The following is a 22176-nucleotide window of genomic DNA, read 5'->3' on the forward strand; positions in this document are numbered from 1 at the left end:
TTTGCAACAGAACTGATAAATTTTCCTTAAAAGCATCAGCTACTTGTATAGGAAGAAAGATTCCCAAGTAATGCATTTTATGGGTAACCGTTTTGAAAGGAAAGGGAGCAGTCTAATCTGCATAGTCATAGCCAGTGTTCCCTCTAAGCGGGCGGGTGTTGTGAGCAAACTTTTTTCACCGTGAGCCAAAAATATCGGGCGCCAGCAAGTTATGAGCCAACTCGCCCGATTCTCCTCTCGCCGCCCTGCCATCTGCCGTACGCCTCTTCCGATTGTGCGCTGTGACGAGAAACGTGTGCGCTGCGATGTAATATTTTGTGCGCCAGCGCAGCTTAGCGGGAACACTGGTTCAAATGGTTTTATTTATTTCCCCAAATTTATTTTTGTTATACGCATTGAAAATATTTGATATTGCGTTTAAATCAAAATCTCAATAAACTTGAAACGAGTGCCCGTGAGATTGTGGGAGGGTTAAATACTCAAAACTTAGAAGTTTTTGCTACGCCAGCTTTCTGGTATCTTTACATACAGTGGCGTACCTAGCATATGTAACATCCGGGGCCCATCATTTTTTGGCACCCCCCCCCCCATCTGTAAGAAAAACATGATTTTTAGTAACAAACCACACGTCACACATGAGTACCTAGGAAAAGGCAGCATCTTACATATTGCAGTGAGCAGTACATCAATACACCCATTGTAAAACTAAACAAGCCAGACCAGCACAGATCAATCCTACACCGTCAATCCTAACAGAAAACACACAGAACACAGAAAACACCTTCGCCTAGTAAGGAATATGTAATCACAAACTAACCCCTCCCTCTTTTACAAAACTGTAGTGTGGATTTTAGCTACGGAGGTAACAGCTCTGATGCTCATAAAATTCTGAGCATCAGAGCTGCTACCACCAAGGCTGGTGCTAAAAACGCTTCACAGTTTTGTAAAAGGGGGGATAAAATAAAAATACATAGACAAAGGTTAAATTGAACCAGCAAGAAGCTGGACTCTGCATACAATGCTTCACAGAAACAGTGACACATGTCTCCTAAAGCAATAAATAAATAGAAATTTTTTTCTACCTTTGTCTTCTGTGGTTTCTCCTTTCCTCATCTTCTTGTAACTCTCTTCCTTCCATCCACTGTCTGCCGTCTCTCTTCCCCTATATGGCATCTTCTCTCCTTCTATGCCCCTTCCAGAAACTGTATGCCTCCCCCTTCCATCTCTCCTTTCACCCCATTGGTCTGGCATCTCTCTCCTCGCCTTCCCTCTCCCACACCTCTCCTCATAGTCTGGTATCTCCCCTTCCCTGATTCTCTGGCATCTCTCTCCTTTCCTTTTCTTCCATCTTTCGCTCCCCCTCCATGCTCTCACATCTCCCCCTTCCTTTTCCCTTAGACTGGCATACCTTCCTCCTACGCTCCAAGCCCTGGCATCTCCTTTAATTCCCTCCCTCATCTTCCTTCTCCCTCCAGCTGGGTACCGCAACACTCTTCCCTGCAGCTCTGCACTTCCCCACAATTGCCATGCTTCGGTTCCTCTTCTTCCTTCCTTCCCCCCCCCCCCCCCCCGCGGGACCCTGCGGCACCATCAACTCTTACTCCCTCTAATGTCGGCCCTGCAGCTCCAGACTTCCTCGCACCTTCTCCCCTCCCCCTTTGGATCGCTATTATTTTAAATGTTATAGCCGCGGAGCTGTATCCATCAGTGGAGATGTCTAACCTCGGCCTGCCCCGGAACTCTTACTGCAACAGTGACTTCCTGTTCCTGCCTAGACGGGCGGCTGCTGCAGTAAGAGTTCCGGGGCAGGCCGAGGTTAGACATCTCCACTGATGGATACAGCTCCGCGGCTATAACATTTAAAATAATAGCGATCCAAAGGGGGAGGGGAGAAGGTGCGAGGAAGTCTGGAGCTGCAGGGCCGACATTAGAGGGAATAAGAGTTGATGGTACCGCAGGGTCCCGCGGGGGGGGGGGGGGGAGGAAGGAAGGAAGAAGAGGAACCGAAGCATGGCAATTGTGGGGAAGTGCAGAGCTGCAGGAGCTGTTATAGCCGCGGAGCTGTATCCATCAGTGGAGATGTCTAACCTCGGCCTGCCCCGGAACTCTTACTGCAGCAGCCGCCCGTCTAGGCAGGAACAGGAAGTCACTGTTGCAGTAAGAGTTCCGGGGCAGGCCGAGGTTAGACATCTCCACTGATGGATACAGCTCCGCGGCTATAACATTTAAAATAATAGCGATCCAAAGGGGGAGGGGAGAAGGTGCGAGGAAGTCTGGAGCTGCAGGGCCGACATTAGAGGGAGTAAGAGTTGATGGTGCCGCAGGGTCCCGCGGGGGGGGAGGAAGGAAGGAAGAAGAGGAACCGAAGCATGGCAATTGTGGGGAAGTGCAATCCCCCCAATGCGTCCCCTTACCTTACCTCCCCTTACCTTTGCGACGCGTGTGTGCGCTGTGAAGAGAAACTTGTGCGCTGCGATGTAATATTTTGTGCGCGAGCGCAGGCCAGCGCAGCTTAGCGGGAACACTCATAGCCCCCCCCCCTGCCAGTGCCTCTGATTTATCAAGATTTAGAAAGAAACTGGATACCTTTCCATGTTGCCGAACCAGCTCCAAGTGCAACAGCCTCATACCCCGCCATCATTCCCTTTATCTCTCCATCAGAGTGAATACGAGCCAGCAAAGGCTCCAATGATAAGATAAAGAGCAATGGTGACAAGGGGCATTCTTGCCTCTTACCCCTGCCTAATGCAAACATAGAAACATGATGGCAGATAAAGACCAAATGGCCCATCCAGTCTGCCCATCCGCAGTAACCATTATCTCTTCCTCTCTCTAAGACAGTGTTTCTCAACCTTTGCAAGCCAAGTACCCCCTAAGCCTAACAAATACCAGCCGAGTACCCCCCCGGCCAAACTCCGCCCCAAACCTACCCAAACTCTGCCCCTGACTCCACCCTCATAATTGTTGCTTGGCTGGACCGGACCTTCTCTCCGACGGCAGAATTGACATCAGGAGAAGGCTTATGGGCCGGTGGCATGCAATTTCTGCACAAGCCTGGCCCTTTTGGATTTGCGGCAGCAGCGGAGGGGGGGTAATTAAATGGAGGTGGCACTCTATAAATTAATAATTTAATTTAAATGGTCCTTTTTCTTAGATATTTCTGGGCCAGAAACCCAATATGGCTCATGAGGCACAATTTAAGAACTTAAAACTAAATAGCTTTTAAATACTAACCTTTATCAAATGTGTCATTGCATCTTTAAAAAACACCAGATCGAGAGAGTATCCTCTAATTGTGTCATTCATTTGCTTCTGTAACTTTTGCAATTTTTCTCTTAAAAAATCATAACTTGAAATCTAAACAAAATTAGTATATTGTTAGCTATATAAATTCAAGTCATCTTTAATTACATTAAATTCTGTTATTCCTAGTAAATGACTAAAGGGCCTTTTTATTAAGCTGTGCTAAAAGGTTGCTTGCATTATTAGGTCGTGGGTTTCCCAGATAATGAGGCTACTTTTAGCATGACAATGCACTAATTTCCAAATTAGAGTGTGGCCATTAATGTGGAGCCCTTATCAGCACCTATTTTCTAGGTGGTAAGGTCTCCCATGTTAGCCAGATGCTAATTGGTCAGCTGTGCAGGGCACACCAAGTAGCATAGGGCAGTGTTTTTAAATCTTTTCACACCTATGGACCGGTAGAAATAAAATAATTATTTTCTGGACCGGCATCAGTCTGTGGACCGACGGTTGAAGAACATTGGGCTGAGTCGTGGGCCAGACCCCGCCCATCTCTACCCAATCTCCACCCCAACCCCCGCCCCCATAATAGTACTAATTGCACCTTTCACATCCCGTGCCTCATCTGGAAGCCTTCCCTCTGACATTGTAACTTCAGAGAGGTGGTTTCTGGTTCAGGCGCAGGATGCCTGTAGGAGCCACTGCCCGTGGCTTTGTGCACTGAATCAGTTAGGAAGAGGGAGCTGGCTCAAAGATAACGCCGCATCGATTGCACTGTGGACCGGCAGTTGAAGAACACTGTTTTGGGTCTGATGCACGTGCTGGCCCTGTGGACCGGCAGGAAATTTCTGTGGACCGGCACTGGTCCATGGACTGGTGGTTGAAGAACACTGGCATAGGGCATGCCTATTCTCTACCCTGAAACATGCCTCCTATGTTAAAAAAAATTTAGGGCTCCTTTTACTAAGCTGCGCTAGCGTTCTTAGCGCGCGTTAACCTCCTTGCTACACAAAAAATACTGGCATTAGCGTGTAGCGTGCGTGGCAATGTAGCACGCGCTACGTGTGTGCTAAAACCACTAACGCAGCTTAGTAAGAGGAGCCCTAAGACTATTTTTGTAGCACAGGGGAAGTGCTCGTCAATCCCAAATCAACTGCGGGACGCCTGAGCACATCCCACAGTAGTGCCTTTTACCGTGTTTACCGTGGCTTAGGAAAAGGACCCCTAAATTTGTATGATGAAAAAGATTCAGGCTTTGACAAGAACAATTTCTATTAACTCTATTCTCATACGGTATGGGATCTATTCATTGTAGGGTGTGAGCAGATGAAACTTGCATGAGATATTTTTTTTAATCAATAAATTTATATTGAAAAAGTTTTCAAATATTCAGATATTATAGCCCATCAAGCAAAAGCAACAGTAATACAAAACTTCACTGAGGTATTTTTAACTGGGGTATTGTACCCTTTCTCACAGGGAAAATCTGAGAATACTTTCTCTACAAAACTGCCCAAAGAAAAGGCAGCTACAGCTTTGCATCTGTTTTGCCAATTTTCTTCCTGAACCCCAAGAGCACGTCCCTCTTGAATCCCCCCCAAAACTATTCACCCTTTCAACCCCTTTCCCCCCCCAAGAGTATTTATTTAGTTAGTCAGTTTTTTTATCCTGTTCTCCCCAATGAGCTCAGAACGGGTTACAGGTTAACATACATAATATAACAGGTTACAATTTGCCATAGTTACAGGACAAGTTTTTCAATCCTAACTTGATACATCCTCCTCTTGAATTGCAGCCTACAAGAGTTTACCACCCTCCCTGTAAGATCCCCTCCCAAGGCCTACCTAATGGGATGCCAGTGATCTAGTGGAGGTCAAGCAGGAGCAATCTCTAGTCACTGCTGCCCATGCTAGCTCCTGGTCCACAATGACAGTCATATCCTTAAATCGTTTCGAGCCAGCTAACTACCAATATTCAGTGGCACTTAATCAGACAGTGCAGCTAAATAGTGGAATAAAAAGTACAGTTACTTATCATAACAGGCGTTATCCGAAGACAGCAAGCAGATATTTTCACATCCACAGAGCCCCGGTACGGACAGTGAAAAGTGGGGTGTCACTTTAAATTTATGACTGCCTGCACCATGCATGTGCAAGTGCTCACCTGCCCTACACCAGCTCACAGTACCTCAGTTCGGTAAGCAAGCTAAGAAGCCAACCAAGGGAGTTGGGTGGGATGTGAGAATATCTGCCTGCTGTCTCTGGATGACACCTGTTATATTAAGTAACTATGCTTTATCCTAGGACAAGCAGGCAGTATATTCTCACATGTGGGACTCTAGCTTACTGCAATGGGATGGAGGGAGAGTTGGCCATTAAGATAATAAATTTTGTAAAACTGCTTGGCCGAAGTAACTATCCCATCTGGAAAAAACTCCAGACAGTAATGAGACGTGAACTGGAACTGAAGACCAAGTAGTTGCTTTGCAGATTTCATCTATGGGAGTGGAACATAACGCAACTAAAGCTGCCATAGCTCGGACCTTATGTACTGTTACTCAACCCCCGAGATGCAGCCCAGCCTGAGCATAACAGAAGGAAATACAGGCCGCTAGCCATGTGGAAATAGTTTTCTTGGTTACAGGCCGGCCCAATCTATTAGGATCAAAGAAGATGAACACTTGAGAAGAGGTTCTGTGTGGCTTAGCCCTTTGTAAGTAATAAGCCAAGGGTCGTTTAAGTCTAAATACAAAGAGTTGTTTCTCCAGGGTGAGAATGAGGCTTTGGAAAGAAAACTGGAAGCAAAATTGATTGTGAAATATTGCAACCAGTTATGGCAAAAAGGTAGAATGGAAGGGAGAACTACTTTATCATGGTGGAAAAAAGGAAACAGTGGATTCACCACCAACGCTAGAAGCTCATTCACTCAATGTGCAGAAGTGATGAAGATTAAAAAATTCCACCTTCCAAGTGAGATATTGAAGAAGATGAATAGCACACCACTTTGAAAACCTTGTCCTCCTTCTTTTGGTAGCACTGCTGTGTAGAAAGTTTTCTGGATGCAACGTTGCGCTGGCAGAAGCAAAGATCATTTCTGACATTTCCCTGAAGAAGCATATAGCGAAATAGGGGGGCCTTGTTGAAAATGGACAATGAAGAGAACGTATCGTTCATGGCATAACCGCTCTTCAGCATTAAGCATTTGCTTCGCTTTGGCGATTTTTTTCTGCTTCACCATAAGTCCAGCACTAGGAAACTTCTACAGATAAGTTGATATCATTTTTTTGCATCTGCCATTTAATAATATTGAGAATTGCACTTTAATAGATTATGGGCTCCTTTTACGAAGTCACGTTAGCGGTTTAATGCACATAATAGCGCATGCTAATTTGCTGGCCACGCTAGCCGCTACTGCCTCCTCTTGAGCAGGTGGTAGTTTTTCGGATAGCGTGGGGTTTAGTGCGCGCTAAAAATGTGCTTGCGATAAAGCTGCTAACGCGGCTTCGTAAAAGACAGTTGCTTTATGGAGTTTTTCAGACCAGGATATGTCTCCCTGCTTCAAAATAAGTGTGATATTGAAGCAAGAAAGTCTATGTGGGGAGATTGGTTTATTTAAACCCCTATTAGACACTGAGGTCTTTTCTCCATTTTTTGGGATGCCACTCTGGTATAGTTCATAGTGCTGAAGATATTGCTGGATGTTTTTCCTATTGAGTATATTATTTTTGTAAGCATCCTTACTTGTGTTTTTTGGTTTTTTGTCTAAATTAATTCTTTTTTTATATATATTTATTTATAACTTTTCATTATTACATACCAAGTAAACAAACACTGTACAGAAAATGAATTAGTCTGAATACAGCTTCATAAAGTGTAAATCATACCTAATATACAATTTACAAATGAAATTAAAAATTAAGAAAGATTTGTCTAAATCGCTCAAATCCTCAACCTAGGATTCCAAGATTACACATAGGTGACAAATAAAGGGGAAAATACAACAATATAGCAAGATGAAGTACAGATAGTGCTGAGGTAGGAGCAACTTCATTAACTATTGAGCACTTGATTTTCCTTCATCTAGTCGGGACATTGCCAAAAAGGCACTTAGTTGTTGGGGTTCAAAGAAAACATATGTAATTGAACGGTGGCAAATAATACACTTGCAAGGATATCTCAAATAGAATGTTGCCCCCAGTGAGGTGACTCCTGATCTCAGGAGAAGATATTCTCTGTGACGCTTTTGAGTTTCTCTTGAAAGATCAGGAAACTCTTTCTGTTTGGTTTTAAAGAAAAGCCTCAATAACCACATTTTATCAATTGAAAGAGCTACTGTTAATATCATCGTGGATGGTATAGCAATATCTCTATCTGATGTTTCCAAAATTTCCAAAACATTTAATGCCACTTGGTCAATCAACTTTGTCTGTAATTGGTTCCCTCCTTTGTTAGGCAAATAATACACGTGGGAAAAAGGTGGCAATGTTCCCTCTGGAACTTATAGGATTTCCACCAGGTATCTCCTAAGCATTTTCTTAGGAGTTACTATTGTTAATCTTGGAAAATTAGTTAGTCTCAAATGGTTATTCCGTGCATTGTTCTCAAGTGTTTCTAACTTCTTCCTAAGATTTACTTGATCTTTAACTAGGGACTTGCTTAACTGATGACAAATCCAGGTCAAGCTTTTGAACTGAGGATTTTGAAACTGTCAGATCCTCTTATAAGGCCTTAAGCTCTTTTTTTTTTTTAACAAGGTGCAGGAATTTATTCAATAAAAGACACAAAAACATAAATAAAATAATTGTATCCAAAGACTGGTTCTCAGTGCAGCGTTTCAGACAGGAGAGCTTTTCGCCTGTTTTACTCGAGATTTAGTACAATTTTCATCCTTTTGGTTCCGACACTCTACTTACTGAATATCTTGGACCCCTGAGGAAGAAGTGTTTTTCGAAACACGGACCGTGTTGGGTCCAGTCTTTGGATACAATTATTCTTTTTTTAAAATTTTTAAGCTTCTTAAGCTCTTTAATATGTTGAATCAATTTTGCTTCAACATATTGGAAATTCGGACTGATAGTTTTTGTAAAGTTTGTAATTAAATCCCATAAAGACTCCAGAGTCACTTGTGCTGGCTTATCCAAAATTAAAAGCCTTTGCTGAGTATAGAAATGCTCACTGTCTGAAGAGGCTGATTCTTGGCTTTGCTCCAACTGGATATCCTCACCTCCGGAAGCTGAATCTCCCTCGGTTTTTTCTACAGAGACACCCTGTGACAGGGGCTCCGTCTCCAAACTCTCCGATGGTGAACTTCTCGCCTCAGGGGAAAGTTCCTTCCCCATCTCCGGGGTTTCCTCTTCCCCTGGAGAGCTGGTTACTTGGGGTTGCAGGGGTGGAGCTCTCACGTTGGGGCTGAGCATGGTGTCAGGCCCATGAGAAGCGACTCTATCTCCTGATCTCGCTGTGTCCAGGCGCCCTCAGCAGGCTAGCTTCCGGCGTTGTGACTGCAGCTCCCTGCATCCGCCGCAACAAATCTTCAATTTTGCCGAAGGTTGGCACATCGGGGCACCACGAGGCGCTAGTGGCACTCCTGCCTCTCCTCTTTGGCATCGGTGAAGGTAGGCCACACGAGCCATCGGTAGAAAGAAGAAAAAAAATTCTGAGTGGAGCGGTTCAGATGTGTTCCTCTCAGCACTCCTGTACCGCGACCATCTTGGAATCTCTAAATTAATTCTGACAGGATAAAAAAAAATCAGTGTTTGCTGAGGTCATTCTGAGAGGTTCCAAGCTGTCAGGTGCAATGACTGTAGATTAGGATGTGAAAGAGACCTTAGACGTTGAGCTGAAGTAAAAGGGAGAACCATGGTTATGTAGGCCACCGAAGGGCTATAAGGATCATGGTGACCGACTCTTGCTTGAGCCTGACTAGTGTCTTGAGAATGAGAGGAATTGGTGGAAATGCAGAAAGGAATTTGTGCGTCTATTCCAGGAGAAAGGCATCTGCTTCAAGATGAGGAGGAGAGTCTTATCCGGAACATAATTGAGGCAGTTTGTGATTGTGGGGGATGCAAATAGGACTATCTGAGAAGTCCCCCAAAAAGAGAATATCTGACGCCAGACCATGGAGTTGAGCGTCCACTTGTGTGGCCGAAGAAATCTGCTGAGTTTGTTGGCAAGAGTATTATGCGCTCCTTGAGCATAGACAGCTTTTAGAAATATGTTTTGAGCAAGTGCCCAGTTCCAAATCTTCTTGGCCTCTTAACAGAGAGTCAGAGAACTTGTACCTCCTTGCTTGTGGTGGAGAACTGGAATGCTCTTCTGGAGTCTGTTATAGGGGAAAACACCCTCCAGGGATTCAATACAAGGCTAGACAAGTTTCTGCTGAACCAGAATGTACACAGGTGAGGCTGATCTCGATTAGGACACTGGTCTTTGACCTGGGGGTCACCGCATGAGCGAACTGTTGAGTACGATGGACCACTGGTCTGACCCAGCAGCGCAATTCTTATGTTCTTAATACTTCAGAAGTTAATTGATGTGCGTACTAGGAGAACTTGATTGGATATACTAGTTTGAAAAGTCTGTACAGCATTTCAAAGTGCTCTGATCTCCAAGAGATAATGCGAAGCACCAGGTCTTGAGCAGAGCAGTGGAAAGATCGCCCAGCTGTGGTCCCCAAGCATACTGTGGTCAGAACTTTCTGATGTGAAAGCATTTGAAACAGCAGCCATTTGGAAAGATGAGAAAAATTCATCTACCATTGAAGAGATTGATGAAGCGATGATGTGACTAATTTTCTGTGAAAATGGATCGAGAGCTTGAGACCACTGAGACGCCAGGGACCACTGAGCTGTTCTGAGATGAAGTCTTACGAAGGGGGTAACGTGACCCAATGGCCGAGATGGATGGGAGATTGTAGAATTGAATGCACCAGTTAAAGTAAATTTCCCTGTTTTTGCTGAGGTAGGAACGCCCTGAGCTGAATCATATCAAGTAGGGTTTCTAGGAATTGTAGAGTTTGAGAGGGCTTATTTTATTTATTTATTTTAAAAATTTCTATACCGTCTATACCTAAACGGTTTACATATCTTTACATACATAATTCAATAAAACAAATGAAATCAAACATGCATAAACAAATAATCCTCAGAAAATCATGCAACAGCAGAAAAATAATCACAAAAAAAATCAGTATTTAGAAAAATGCATTTACAAATAATTGCGTTTTAAGTAATTTTCTAAAACTACCCTTGTCACAGCATTTTTGTAACTGACTGACAAGTGAATTTTAAAGTTTGACCCCAGCACAGCAGAAGACCATTTTGTTGGTCTCAACATATTTTGGATTAGCATTTGTTTTTAAAAAGGCCAGGTTTTCAGAATGCAGAGACCTAAGATTAAAGGTGAGATTTTGGAAAGTAGACTTCAAAGAAACAGTATTGTGTTGCTGTGAGCATCCCTTGAGGAGAGACGCCTTGATCTCTTAAAGCTGCTGCTGCCACTACTACCAGACACTTGGAGAAAACTCTTGGAGAGGTGGCCAGGCCAAAAGTCAGAACAGTAAATCGAAATTGTTGATGGGCCATCAGAAACTGTAGAAAGTTTCTGCGAGTAGGGTGAATTGGGATATGGGTATAAGCCTCTTATAGATATATAGTTCACAGAGATTCAAAGCATTTCCTTGACTAGGTCTTGGAGGTCGAGAATTGGATGTAGACTTCCAGTCTTCTTTGGGATGAGAAAATACCTGGAGTAGTACCCCTGATTTTTCTGAAAAGGGGGTACTACTTCTATGGCATGTAGTTGAAGCAGCGCCTCTATTTCCTGAAGGGACGTCTGCTGAGGGTTGAAAGAGGACTCTCTTTGTGGTGACAAAAAGAGTGGAACCTTGCTTGCTGAGTTTGAGAACCCAGAGATCAATTGTTATGAAAGTCCAACATTCATGGTAGAATTGTAGGCAATCTCCGATTGGTTGAAGAAGAGGCTGAGAAGGAGAAACTGCAGCTATGCTTTCCTGAAGCACGTCAAAAGGATTGCGCAGGGCTTTGAGAAGCTGTCACCTGAGCTTTCAGAGGCCACTGTGATTTTTGCTTCTTTTGCGGTGACAGTCTAGAACAGGGGTGGGCAACTCTGGTTTCTCGAGGGCTGGAATCCAGTCAGGTTTTCAGGATTTCCCCAATGAATATGCATTGAAACCAGTGCAAGCAAATAGATCTCATGCATATTCATTGGGGAAATCCTGAAAACCCGACTGGATTCAGGCCCTCGAGGACCGGAGTTGCCCACCCCTGGCCTAGAAGTATAAGGTTTAGCAGAATACTACCTCTGATATGAATAGGAATGTTTAGCGGACTGCTTTGAAGCGTGAGGCAGACTTAGTTCTATTCAAAGAATTCCAAGTCTTTTCATGTGCCAATTTTTGTGTGACCGCCTCAGTGGAATCGCCAAAATGTTCTTCTCTTAGACATGGAATATTGGTTAATCTATTTTGGAGATTGGTGCCCGTATCAGAGACTCTTAGCCAAGGTAGGTGTCTCATAGCAATTGACACAGCAGATGATCTAGATGACATTTAAAAAGCATCACAGATTGACCTTGCTATATATGTCCCAATCTGTGAAAGGGTTTGCTAATATTCTATAAGGTGCTCTGAAGGAATATACTGTTCAAATTCAGGCAATTTCTTTACCAGTTGTTTTAGATAACAGGACATGTAGAAATTGTAATTAAGGATTCTTTTCGCCTGCATAGAATTTTGATAAAGGTGACATCCAGATTTGTCCAGAGTACATCTTTCATGCCCTGGAGGCGCTGAGACAAACTCTTGTACTGAAATATATTTTAAGGGTTGATTCCACAAGTAATGAATGATGTTAAAATTGTGATTTATCAAACCCTGGACTGATAGTTAAAGGCATTTCCCAATTTTTGAGAAGCGTCTCTTTAAACATGTCATGTAAAGGCAACTTGAGGAGCTCTTTTGGAGACTCATCATCGTCCAAGGCATCCAGGCACTCAGCGTTTGGTGCAGTGTCAGCCTTTAATCTGACAGGTAGGGCATTGCCAAACTGCCTAATATATTTAGCTGCTTCTAGAAAGCATTTTCTGAATGTATGCCACTCTACGGGAAGTTTTCCTGACATCTTTGGTACCAATCCGATGAAGAGATTGAAGATCGTGAAGAAGAGCATCGATGCTTCAAAGTGACAGATCGATGTCTCGAGGGAGAATGTAAATGAGATGAGTAGAGATAACCTCACAGAAGATCCATGAGAAGTATCTCAATGCTTTGATGGATAGCTGACTTCGGTACCATAAGGCTTCATAGAGCTATGCTCAGGCTGAGCCGGTACTGAGGGAATCGATGTTAACACCCACACACAGTGCAATTTAAACATAATACCGAGCTCCCTCTGGAAGAAATCATTGAGTTTCTTCCTGAAAGTATGCACCCGTACCAATGGCTCAATAGCCATCACCCTTGAGGCAGCAATTTGCCTCAGACTGGGTGACCTCAGTGAGGATGCACACTGTGGAGAAGAGACAACCTGCAAGGCTGGAGAATGATGGCATCATTGTTTGGCCTACATCAAGGGACTCCATGCTGTTGAGGCATGTGATGCTTGCTGAAAAGTGAAATATTCACCAGTGCAGATAGCTCAACAGCCAGTACTCTCGGTGCAGTAGGTTGTCTTGGAATGGGTGACCTCGATGAGGATGCACACCGTGAAGGAGAGACAACTTGCGAAGCTGGAGAATGATGGCATCAGTGTTTGGCCTGTATCAAGGGACTTGATGGTGTTGAGGCCTCTAATGGCTCAACCAGCAGCAGGTTGTCTCAGAATAGGTGACCTTGATGAGGATGCACACCATGAAGGAGAGACAACCTGCGAAGCTGGAGAATGATGGCGTCGGTGTTTGGTCTATATCAAGTGACTTGATGCTGTTGAGACCTGTGACGCTTGCCGGAAATTGGATGGTTTCTTAGCTGACTTCCCTGATGCTGTAAGTTCTTCTGATGTCAATACAGGAGTTTTCGATGTCGATAGCTCCAAAGATTTGCTGATGTCCATGGCCAAGCCAAACAGCTTTTTCTGTTGAATGTGACGGGTCTTGATGGAGCACTTTTGTAAGGTTGAATACTGAGCACAAGATTCAACTCAGTGTTCACAGCCTAACCTGATGGAAATAGGCCGCAGACACCTACAGCACTTCTTAAAAACCATCGTATTTTCCACATTGATAGAAAAATTTTATCAGCAAGATTAAACTCAATTTTGAAACTAAAAGTGAAGAGAGAAACCAGCCGAGGAAAAACCCCCGAGGCCAAAGGAAGAAAACCCAATATGTACTCTTTTTCTTTTTTAAAACAATAGAAAAGATATTATAAGAAAAAAGATGTTAGAAAACTAAGAAAAAACACGAAGCGGGAAGACAACACAGACTGAATGGAGTCCAGACAAAAAGTACTTCTTCGCTATGTTTCTATGTTTCTAACTGAGGTACCGCAAACTGGTGTTGGGCAGGAAGGCACTCGCGTATGCACGATGCAGGCAGTCACAAAATTTCTTAAAACTTAAAGTGACACTACATTTTTCACTGTCTGTAACGGGGCTTCATGGATGACATCACCCACACATGAGAATATGCTGCCTTCTTGTCCTAGGATAATACTCATTTTGGAGCCAAGCTGCACAGAGGATCTGGGAGTTATATGGATGCTGGCAATATTCATAGCTAACCAGGCATGTAGGACTTAGTTAGCACTGATCATCAGCTAGAGCCAGATAACTTCTTTTAATTATTTTTCCCCTTCCCCTCCCTTCCATCAACTCCCCAAGTATAGTCTGGACCTCCCTCTCAGATAAGACAAGAGCCCTCTCCGATACTCCCACAGGTCCAAACCCTCCTCCAGGTCAGGATAGGCAGGACAATTGAGGCAGGGCAATTGAGGCAGAAGCAGTGGCTTACCAAGGGAGGACATGGGGGGAAATCCGCCCCCGGTGCACAATTTAGGGGGGGTGCACAGCCGGCCAGGTCAAGGTCGTCTGGTGCTGGTCCTCAGAAATTCCTGCCGGTCCGCACAGGACTGGCAAGATCGGATTGGGACCATTGGCAGCATCTGGGCTGCATTGGTGCCCCACCCCCGTGACGCAATTTAAAATCGGCAACAGGCCTCCCCCCCTCCTGCGACGGCACTCAAGTTTGGCAACAGGCCTCCTTCTCCCCCCGGCATCAACAGTACTTCAGATCAGCAACCGCGGTGCGCAGCCCAAAGCTTCCCTCTGACTCAGCTTCCTGTTTTTGCCCAGGCAGTTTGAGTCAGAGGGAAGTTTTGGCCTGAGCACCGCGGTTGCTGATCTGAAGTACTGTTGATGCCAGAGTGGGGGGGGAGAAGGAGGCCCACTGCCGAACTTGAGTGTCATCGCGGGAGGGGGAGGCTTGCCGATCTTGTTGCCAAAATCAGAAAGATAGGTGAGAGGAAGGGAGAGAAATGGGCCTGTGGTGGATGGAGAGATTGAGAGAAGGGGGCAGATGATGGAAGTGGGGGGAAAGAGAGAGAAGGGGCAGATGATGGAAGTGGGGGGAAGGGGCAGATGATGGAAGTGGGGGGAAAGAGAGAGAAGGGGCAGATGATGGAAGTGGGGAGAAGGGGCAGATGATGGAAGTGGGAAGAGAGAAGAGGGCAGATGATGGAAGTGGGGAGAAGGGAGAACAAATGCTGAATGGAAGTGGAGAAAGAGAACACATACTGGATGGAAGGAGGGATAAAGAAAAAGGACATATACTGGATGGGGGAAGAAGATAGAGTTAGTGAGATAGTAGAGGGGTGAAGGAAAGGGTGGCATGCTGTGGGTAGACACAGTGAAAAGAGGGAAACTTAGTACTGCATAGTAAGAAATAATTTAATTTAGACGGAGGCAGAAAATAAAGAAGGAAGACCAGAGAAGGAAAGGGAAGAGAGAGAGGAGAGAGAGATGCCAGAGAACGGGGAAAGAGACAGAGATATCAGATCTGAGCGGAGGAAATGAGAAGAGAGAGATACTAAAAACCACAGGGGAAGCGAAAGAGAGATGAAAGGAGAAAGATGCCAGACCATGAGGGAACAGAGGGAAGATGATGGATGCCAGACCAAAAGGGGGGGGTCTAAAGGAGAGATGGCAAAAAGAAACAGTTTCTGGAAGGAGCAGACAGTGGATGGAACGGGCAGATGCTGGATTGAAGAGACAGGGCAGACGCTGGAAGGAAAAGAGTGAAAATAAAATAAAAGCAGAAACCAGAGACAACAAAAGGTAGAAAAAAAATCATTTTATTTCTATTTTGTCATTAGAATATATCAGATTTGAAATATATATCCTGCTAGAGACATAACTGGGGACTGCAAAGCCCAGGCAGTGCTTCTTTAACTTCCAGCTGGCTTAGGGCTCTCTTGGACCAGGGGCACTCCCCTAACACTATTCCTGTCATGTGTGACTGCAGTATTCTGTTAGCATGATATTTCTGTGTAGCATTCTGTAATAATTTGGCTTGTTCAGTTTTCTTGATAGTAGAGGGGATATATGTGAAGGGGAGGGGAGACAGGGGTTTTGTTGGTCCTTGCTCTGTATATTTATATTTATAAAATTACAATTGTACAGAATATTGTTTCTTTTTATACTTTAATAAAATACGTTCAACATAAAATCATAACTAAGGCTTGTACGGATGGGATCAGGGGCGGAAATGTGTTCTTTTTAAATTTCAGTCTTAGTAGTTTGCCGGTCCTCAAAATAATTCTTTTATTTCTGCCAGTCCATGGGTGTAAAAAGGTTGAAAAACACTGCTCTAGAACAGAGTTGGCAGCTGCGCTGATGTGCAGGAAGGTCCCCCGATGACTCGTCTGCCAGCTTTGCTCTGGAAGAAGTAAGTTACGTCGGAGGGGGTGGACCCAGCAGACGCAGTCATCGCGGGACCTGGCCACAACTCCATGTGTCTGCCGGGTCAACCCCTCCAACGTAACTTACTTCTTCCGGAGCAAAGCCTGCAGACGAGTCATTGCGGGACCTTCCAGCACGCAGCTGCCAACTGCTCCAGAGCTTGTACGTCAGAGTGGGGTGGACCAGCAGCAGCAAGCTATAGTCAACATCGGAAAGGACCACGACTGCTGGAATTAAAGAGTGGTGCAGAGAGAGTAAGGGGGCAGGGTGGTATGGAAGGGTGGTGCTAATGGAATTGATGTACAGGGAAAGGGACATAAGGGTGAAGGATACTGGATGGAATTGGATGGAGGGAAAGAAAGGGGTCAGATGCTGATTGAAGAGGGGTGGATGGAGAGAGAAAGGGCAGACATTTTAAGGTAGTGTGGCGGGTAGAGGGGGAGCCTATGCTGGATGGAAGTGAGGATGGGAGAGATAAGGGAGCAAATGCAGGAAGGAAATGGGAGGAGAGAAAGAGGGGAGCAGACGATGGAAGTGGACAGAGAGAGAAGGTACTAGATGGAAGGGGTAGAGAAAGAGGGCACATGATGGAAGAAGGGGATAAATAAAAGGAGGGTACATGATAGGGGAAAACGATTGAGTTAAGGAAATACTGGAGGGGGTGAGGGAAAGAGGTGGTGAGCTGTAGGTAGACAGTAAAAAAGGAAATTGATGAGAGGGTAGTAAGAACGTAATCTAGATGGATGGAGAAAATAAATTGAAAAGGAAAATGAGGGAAGAAAGGGATTGCAGAAGAGAGGTGTGGAAGAGGGAAGGAGAGGAAAGAGATGCCAGACCAATGGGGGTGAAAGGAGAGATAGAAGGGGGAGACACACAGTTTCTGGAAGGGGCATAGGAGAGAAGATGCCATATAGGGGCAGAGAGATGGCAGACAGTGGACGAAAGGAAGAGAGTAACAAAAAGATAAGGAAAGCAGAAACCAGAGAAGACAAAAGTAGAACAAAAATTTTCTATTTATTTATTGCTTTAGGAGATAAGTGTCACTGTTTCTGTGGGGTTGCATTGTATGCAGAGTCCAGCTTCTTGCTGGTTCAATTTAACCTTTGTCTATGTATTTCTATTTTATCCTCCCTTTTACAAAACTGTGGAGCATTTTTTAGTGCCAGCTGTAGTGGTAGCAGCTCTGATGCTCAAAATTCTATGAGCGTCAGAGCTGCTACCACCGTGGCTAAAATCCATACTACAGTTTTAGGAAGGGTTAGTTTGTGATGACATATTCCATAGTAGGCGAAGGTGTTTTCTGTGTTCTGTGTGTTCGAAAGACATGGTTTTCTGTTAGGATTGACGGTGTAGGATTGATCTATACTAGTCTGGCTTATTTAGTTTTACAATAGGTGTATTGATGTTGTACTGCTCACTGCAGTATATAAGATGCTGCCTTTCCTAGGTACTCATGTGGATTGTTATTAAAAAATCATGTTTTTCATACAGAGGAAGGGGGGGGTTGTCAAAAAATGATGGGCTCTGGGTGTCACATATGCTAGGTACGCCACTGGGCAGAAGTAAACTCCTTTGCTCCTGGCCTAAAGGCTACCTTTACATAATGGGCTGTTGTGACCATTTGTGGCTGTCTCATAGTACTACTAAAGTGAGGGAAAGGAGATATGACTTGATATACCACCTTTCAGTGGTTACAATCAAAGGTATACATATTATATACAGTACCGGGGCAATGGAGAATTAAGTGACTTGCCCAGTAACAAGGAGGTAAATTGAACCTAGTTCCCCAGGTTCTTATGTCACTGCACTAACCATTAGGCTACTCCTCCACTACCATGAAACTGCTGCTAGACTACACTACCAAGTGACAGCTGTTTTGTAGATGCAGCTGCAAAAGTAGGTGAGGTTCGATCCTGTGCCCATTACCATGTTATACTATTAAGGAATTTTAGATAGGTCCAGTGAGGGGGCCTAGCCTAATTGGGGAGAGGGTTTGGAGGGGGTATGAACTTATGACTTAATCATGGGAGGTTTTGAGGCCTGGGCCCCCCACTTTGGGTTCAAGCCACCTCCTGGACTTCAGCACCCCTTTACCTTTCTGGCAGGGATATCAAAATTCTACAAGCCAAATAAATACAGTGCCATTGCTCTTTAATCCTTGTGCTGCTCCCTTAAGGCAGAAATTGGCACTTGCCTTCAGGCACAGACACCGTCACGTTTTGTAATACGGACTTTTTGTACAGTATAGTCTCAGCTTTGGTGGCTGAAGGCAAGGCCTTATGAAGTAGCCCAAGAATGAGGGAAGAGATGACACTATTTATTTATCTGGCAGGGTATCCCCCCCATCAGAGGTATTTTTGGTGCATAGATAGGGGAGCAATACATTTCCTCCCCATTCCTTCACTGGATGCTTCAAATATTGGAGGGTTGGTCACATCCCTGGTCTGGATTTGTGGGGAAGGGTGGGGCTTGTCTTGTCGAGGGGTGGGAGGGGAATCTAGGCCTTACTAGAGAGACAGGTCTGTATCTTGTCAGAAGTAGGTGGAAGGGGAATCAGGACTGAAGTGGTGATGTTTCTAAGTTTATTTAGTTTACTATACCGCTGACCGGTCTAGCCAGTGGACAAACTATACAGGAAAGGTAGAGGTAATATAATGGAAAGGCAGTAAGAAAGAAAGGAGAGGGAACAATAAAGGGAGGGGAAGGATAAGGGGAGCAGCAAGATAGAGAGGGAAAAGAGATTTGTAACTGTGAAAGGAAGTACCAACAGATATAAACTAAGGGGCTCATAATAAAAAAAAAAAAAACGTCTACAAAGTGGCCTAAATGGGTATTTGGATGATCAAAAAGCCTGATCGTCCAAATACCCATAACCAAAGCTGGTTTTAGATGTATCTAAAACCAGCATAGGTCTTTCTCCTGCCTCTAAATGCATATAGCGAAAAGAGGCATTTTTAGAGGAAGGGAAAGGGCGGGAGGTGGGCCAGCGTACACATAGTCGTACAGCAGCTATAACCAAAACATTTGACAGGTTGCCTAGTCGGCACTTATATGTTTTTTTTTAAGTTCAAATGTATTTATTGACTTTTGCATAATATCAAGAACATCAAGAAATCATAACAACCATTGACTTAGACCAGGGATCTCAAAGTCTCTCCTTGAAGGCCACAATCCAGTTGGGTTTTCAGGATTTCCCCAATGAATATGCATTGAAAGCAGTGCATACACATAGATCTCATGCATATTCATTGGGGAAATCCTGAAAACTCGACTGGATTGCAGCCCTCAAGGAGAGACTTTGAGACCCCTGACTTAGACCAAGTCAAAACAGGTATAAGTGCCAAAAAAGGGGCCGCTGAGCTGATTGCGGCTGCTGCGATGAACTCAGTGGCCCCGACATAACATTCCACCGCAACCATCGCGGCAGGCGAGATGGCTCATCTCCCCTGCCGCGATAAAGATATCAAAGTGCTGCCAACAGAGGCACATAGGATCGCTATTGCAGCAGGAGAGATAGCCAATCTCTCCTGTCGTGATCCACCTCCACCCCCAATCGGATCGGGCAGGAGGGAGCCCAAGCCCTCCTGTCCCGGCAAGCCGCGACCCCACCCTCCGACAACATCGGGGCAGGAGGGAGCCCAAGCAAGCCTGCACCAGCGAGTCATGACCTCCCCTCTGAACCCCACGGACCCCCACCCCCGACACCCTCCCCGGTACCTTAAGAAAGTTGGACGGATGGGTTCCAAGCCCGGCCGGCCGGCAGGCCTGCCATCCTCAGAATGGCGGGCCTTAGGGCCTGATTGGCCCAGGTGCCTCAAGCCCTGCCCACAGGTGGGGCCTGAGGTGCCTGGGCACCGGAATAGGTCTAGTTGCCTTGGGCCCCTCCTGTGGACGGGGCCTTAGGCATATGGGCTGGGTTGGGGGGACGATCGTGGGGAGGGGTGCGACAAGGGCAGGAGACCTGGGATCCCTCTTGCCTGTATCTTAGAGGGGGGTAGGGGGTTTCGCTGGGCAGGAGGGCTTGGGCTTCTTCCTGCCCCGATGTTGTCGGGGGTGGGGGGTTGCAGCTCGCCGGGGCAAGAGGGCTTAGGCTCCCTCCTGGCCCAATCATGTCAGGAGGGTTGGGGAGTTGCTAGGTAGGAGGGCCTGGGCTCCCTCCTGCCCGATCCGATTGGAGGAGGGTGGATCGTGGCAGGAGAGATTGGCTATCTCTCCTGCTACGATCGTTGCTGGGAGGGGTGGATTCTGTAACCGGTGTTCTTTTTGATAGACACCGGTCCAGAATCCAGGTTTTAGGCGAAGGACTGGCCCCTCCTTCGCTTAAAAGCTCTTGTGTTGGGCGTTTGGGACTTAGGCTTTTTTTTGGTTGATTATATGTTGTTAGTGTAGACATAGTGGTGGTCTGGGCATTTAAACAGCTGAATGTAGAGGCAGGCCATTATTTAAAAAAAACCTCCTTTTGGACTTTTTTTTTAAGAATGGACATTTTCCCTGCTTCTACTTTCAGCGTTTAGAGACTAGGCTAAAAGGGGACTTAGATTTTTTTAATTATTATTATGTCCCTCTAAGTGTATATGTCTGTGAAAAGGTAAGTTTTTAAATGCATTTTAAAGAAGAATGTCTGATTAACGCAAGTGGTGAAAGATTGAGACCAGTGCGGTACGAGGAGCTGCGATGCACCTCTTTTATGTTATGTGGGAATATCCAGAATAGTCAGCTGACCATCTGTTTAATATCAATTGGAGCTTTTTTTTTTGCATGTTATTTGCTCTTTTCATATGCAAATTGACAATTACAATGTTGCAGAGCTATATATATTGACCCATATGTTATAATGCTGGTTATTACACAGTTTTCCATGTGCTATAAGTACATCTGTTCCATTGCAACTAAACAGAACCCTTTATCACCCCCACACTCCCTAAGTAGCTGTCTAGAACCTCAATTCCTCTGACTTCCTCCCATTAGCATGTAACAGGCTGTCTCCCTGATAAATTGTGGGGCTCAAGAATAATCTCTAGCCTCTCGTACACTATTGGCACCCAGATTCAAAATTTAATTCCTTATTGGCAGCTTGACACTTAGCAGTATTACTTGTGAGAATACTGCCAGGGAATCAGAGGTGCCACTCTGAATTAGGGAACTAATGAGGCAGGACCATCTGAGGATCCCCATTATCTTCCAGATCTACTGGTAAGTGCCGGGGGGGGGGGGTTGGTAAATTATACACAGCCTTTTAGGGGAAATGGATGGGTGTTTCATGAGAGTCATTCGGGAATGGGAGGCTGTTTTCAGCTGCCATATTGTGGATAGTGCGGATGCATTTGCTTAATAGCAATTCATTTAATATGTGGTAAAAATATACATGAAAGGCACATGCTGTTATGTGTACCTTTAAGAGAAAACCAAAAAAACTCTTTGGAGTGACGATGTTCCCAAATGGACTTTATTTTAAAGTATCAAAGTTCCAAAGGTACACTAAAATAATCCACATAAAATAATTCCATCCACTTCCGGTTCACCACACAATTGTTTCCCACGTACTCACCTTTATAGGACCCCCAGGGACCCCTGAAGAAAACTTTTTGTCAAAATGCGGACCATGTTGGGTCCTGTATCCCTAGTGGACTAGGTCCTTTAAGGCTCTTATGTGGATGATTTACTTTTCTGTGGATGGAATTATTTTATGTGGATGATTTCAATGTACCTTTGGAACTTTGATACTTTCAAATAAAGTCCATTTAGGAACATCGTCACTCCACAGAGTTTTTTTGGTTTTCTCTGGATTTTCTTCTTTGTGGATATTTTGGGGTCAATTCCTTTTGTTTTGTTTTTTTTTTATGTGTACCTTTAAGTGCACACAGTAAAGTGTCAATTATATGCATAAGTGCTATTCTACAAGGGCATACCTATGTGCTATTGTGTGTAACTGCAAGGGGGCATATACATAGGAAGAGCGTTGGAGGGGCATGGGTGGGGCTATTTATCTATGCAACTTACAGAGTTATGCATGTTGTATG

At 44.8% G+C, this 22176-nt stretch overlaps 1 protein-coding gene across 1 annotated transcript in view; it reads right to left on the reverse strand.

Moving 5' to 3' along the window:
- Positions 1-22176, reverse strand: part of DNAH8 (dynein axonemal heavy chain 8) — a 1666792-nt gene that overhangs the window by 323326 nt on the left and 1321290 nt on the right. The window contains 1 exon segment of the mRNA XM_033937418.1: positions 3235-3357. Coding sequence (XP_033793309.1) covers positions 3235-3357 — 123 coding nt within the window.

Source organism: Geotrypetes seraphini, chromosome 3 (assembly GCF_902459505.1).
Source record: "Geotrypetes seraphini chromosome 3, aGeoSer1.1, whole genome shotgun sequence".
NCBI lineage: Eukaryota > Metazoa > Chordata > Amphibia > Gymnophiona > Dermophiidae > Geotrypetes > Geotrypetes seraphini.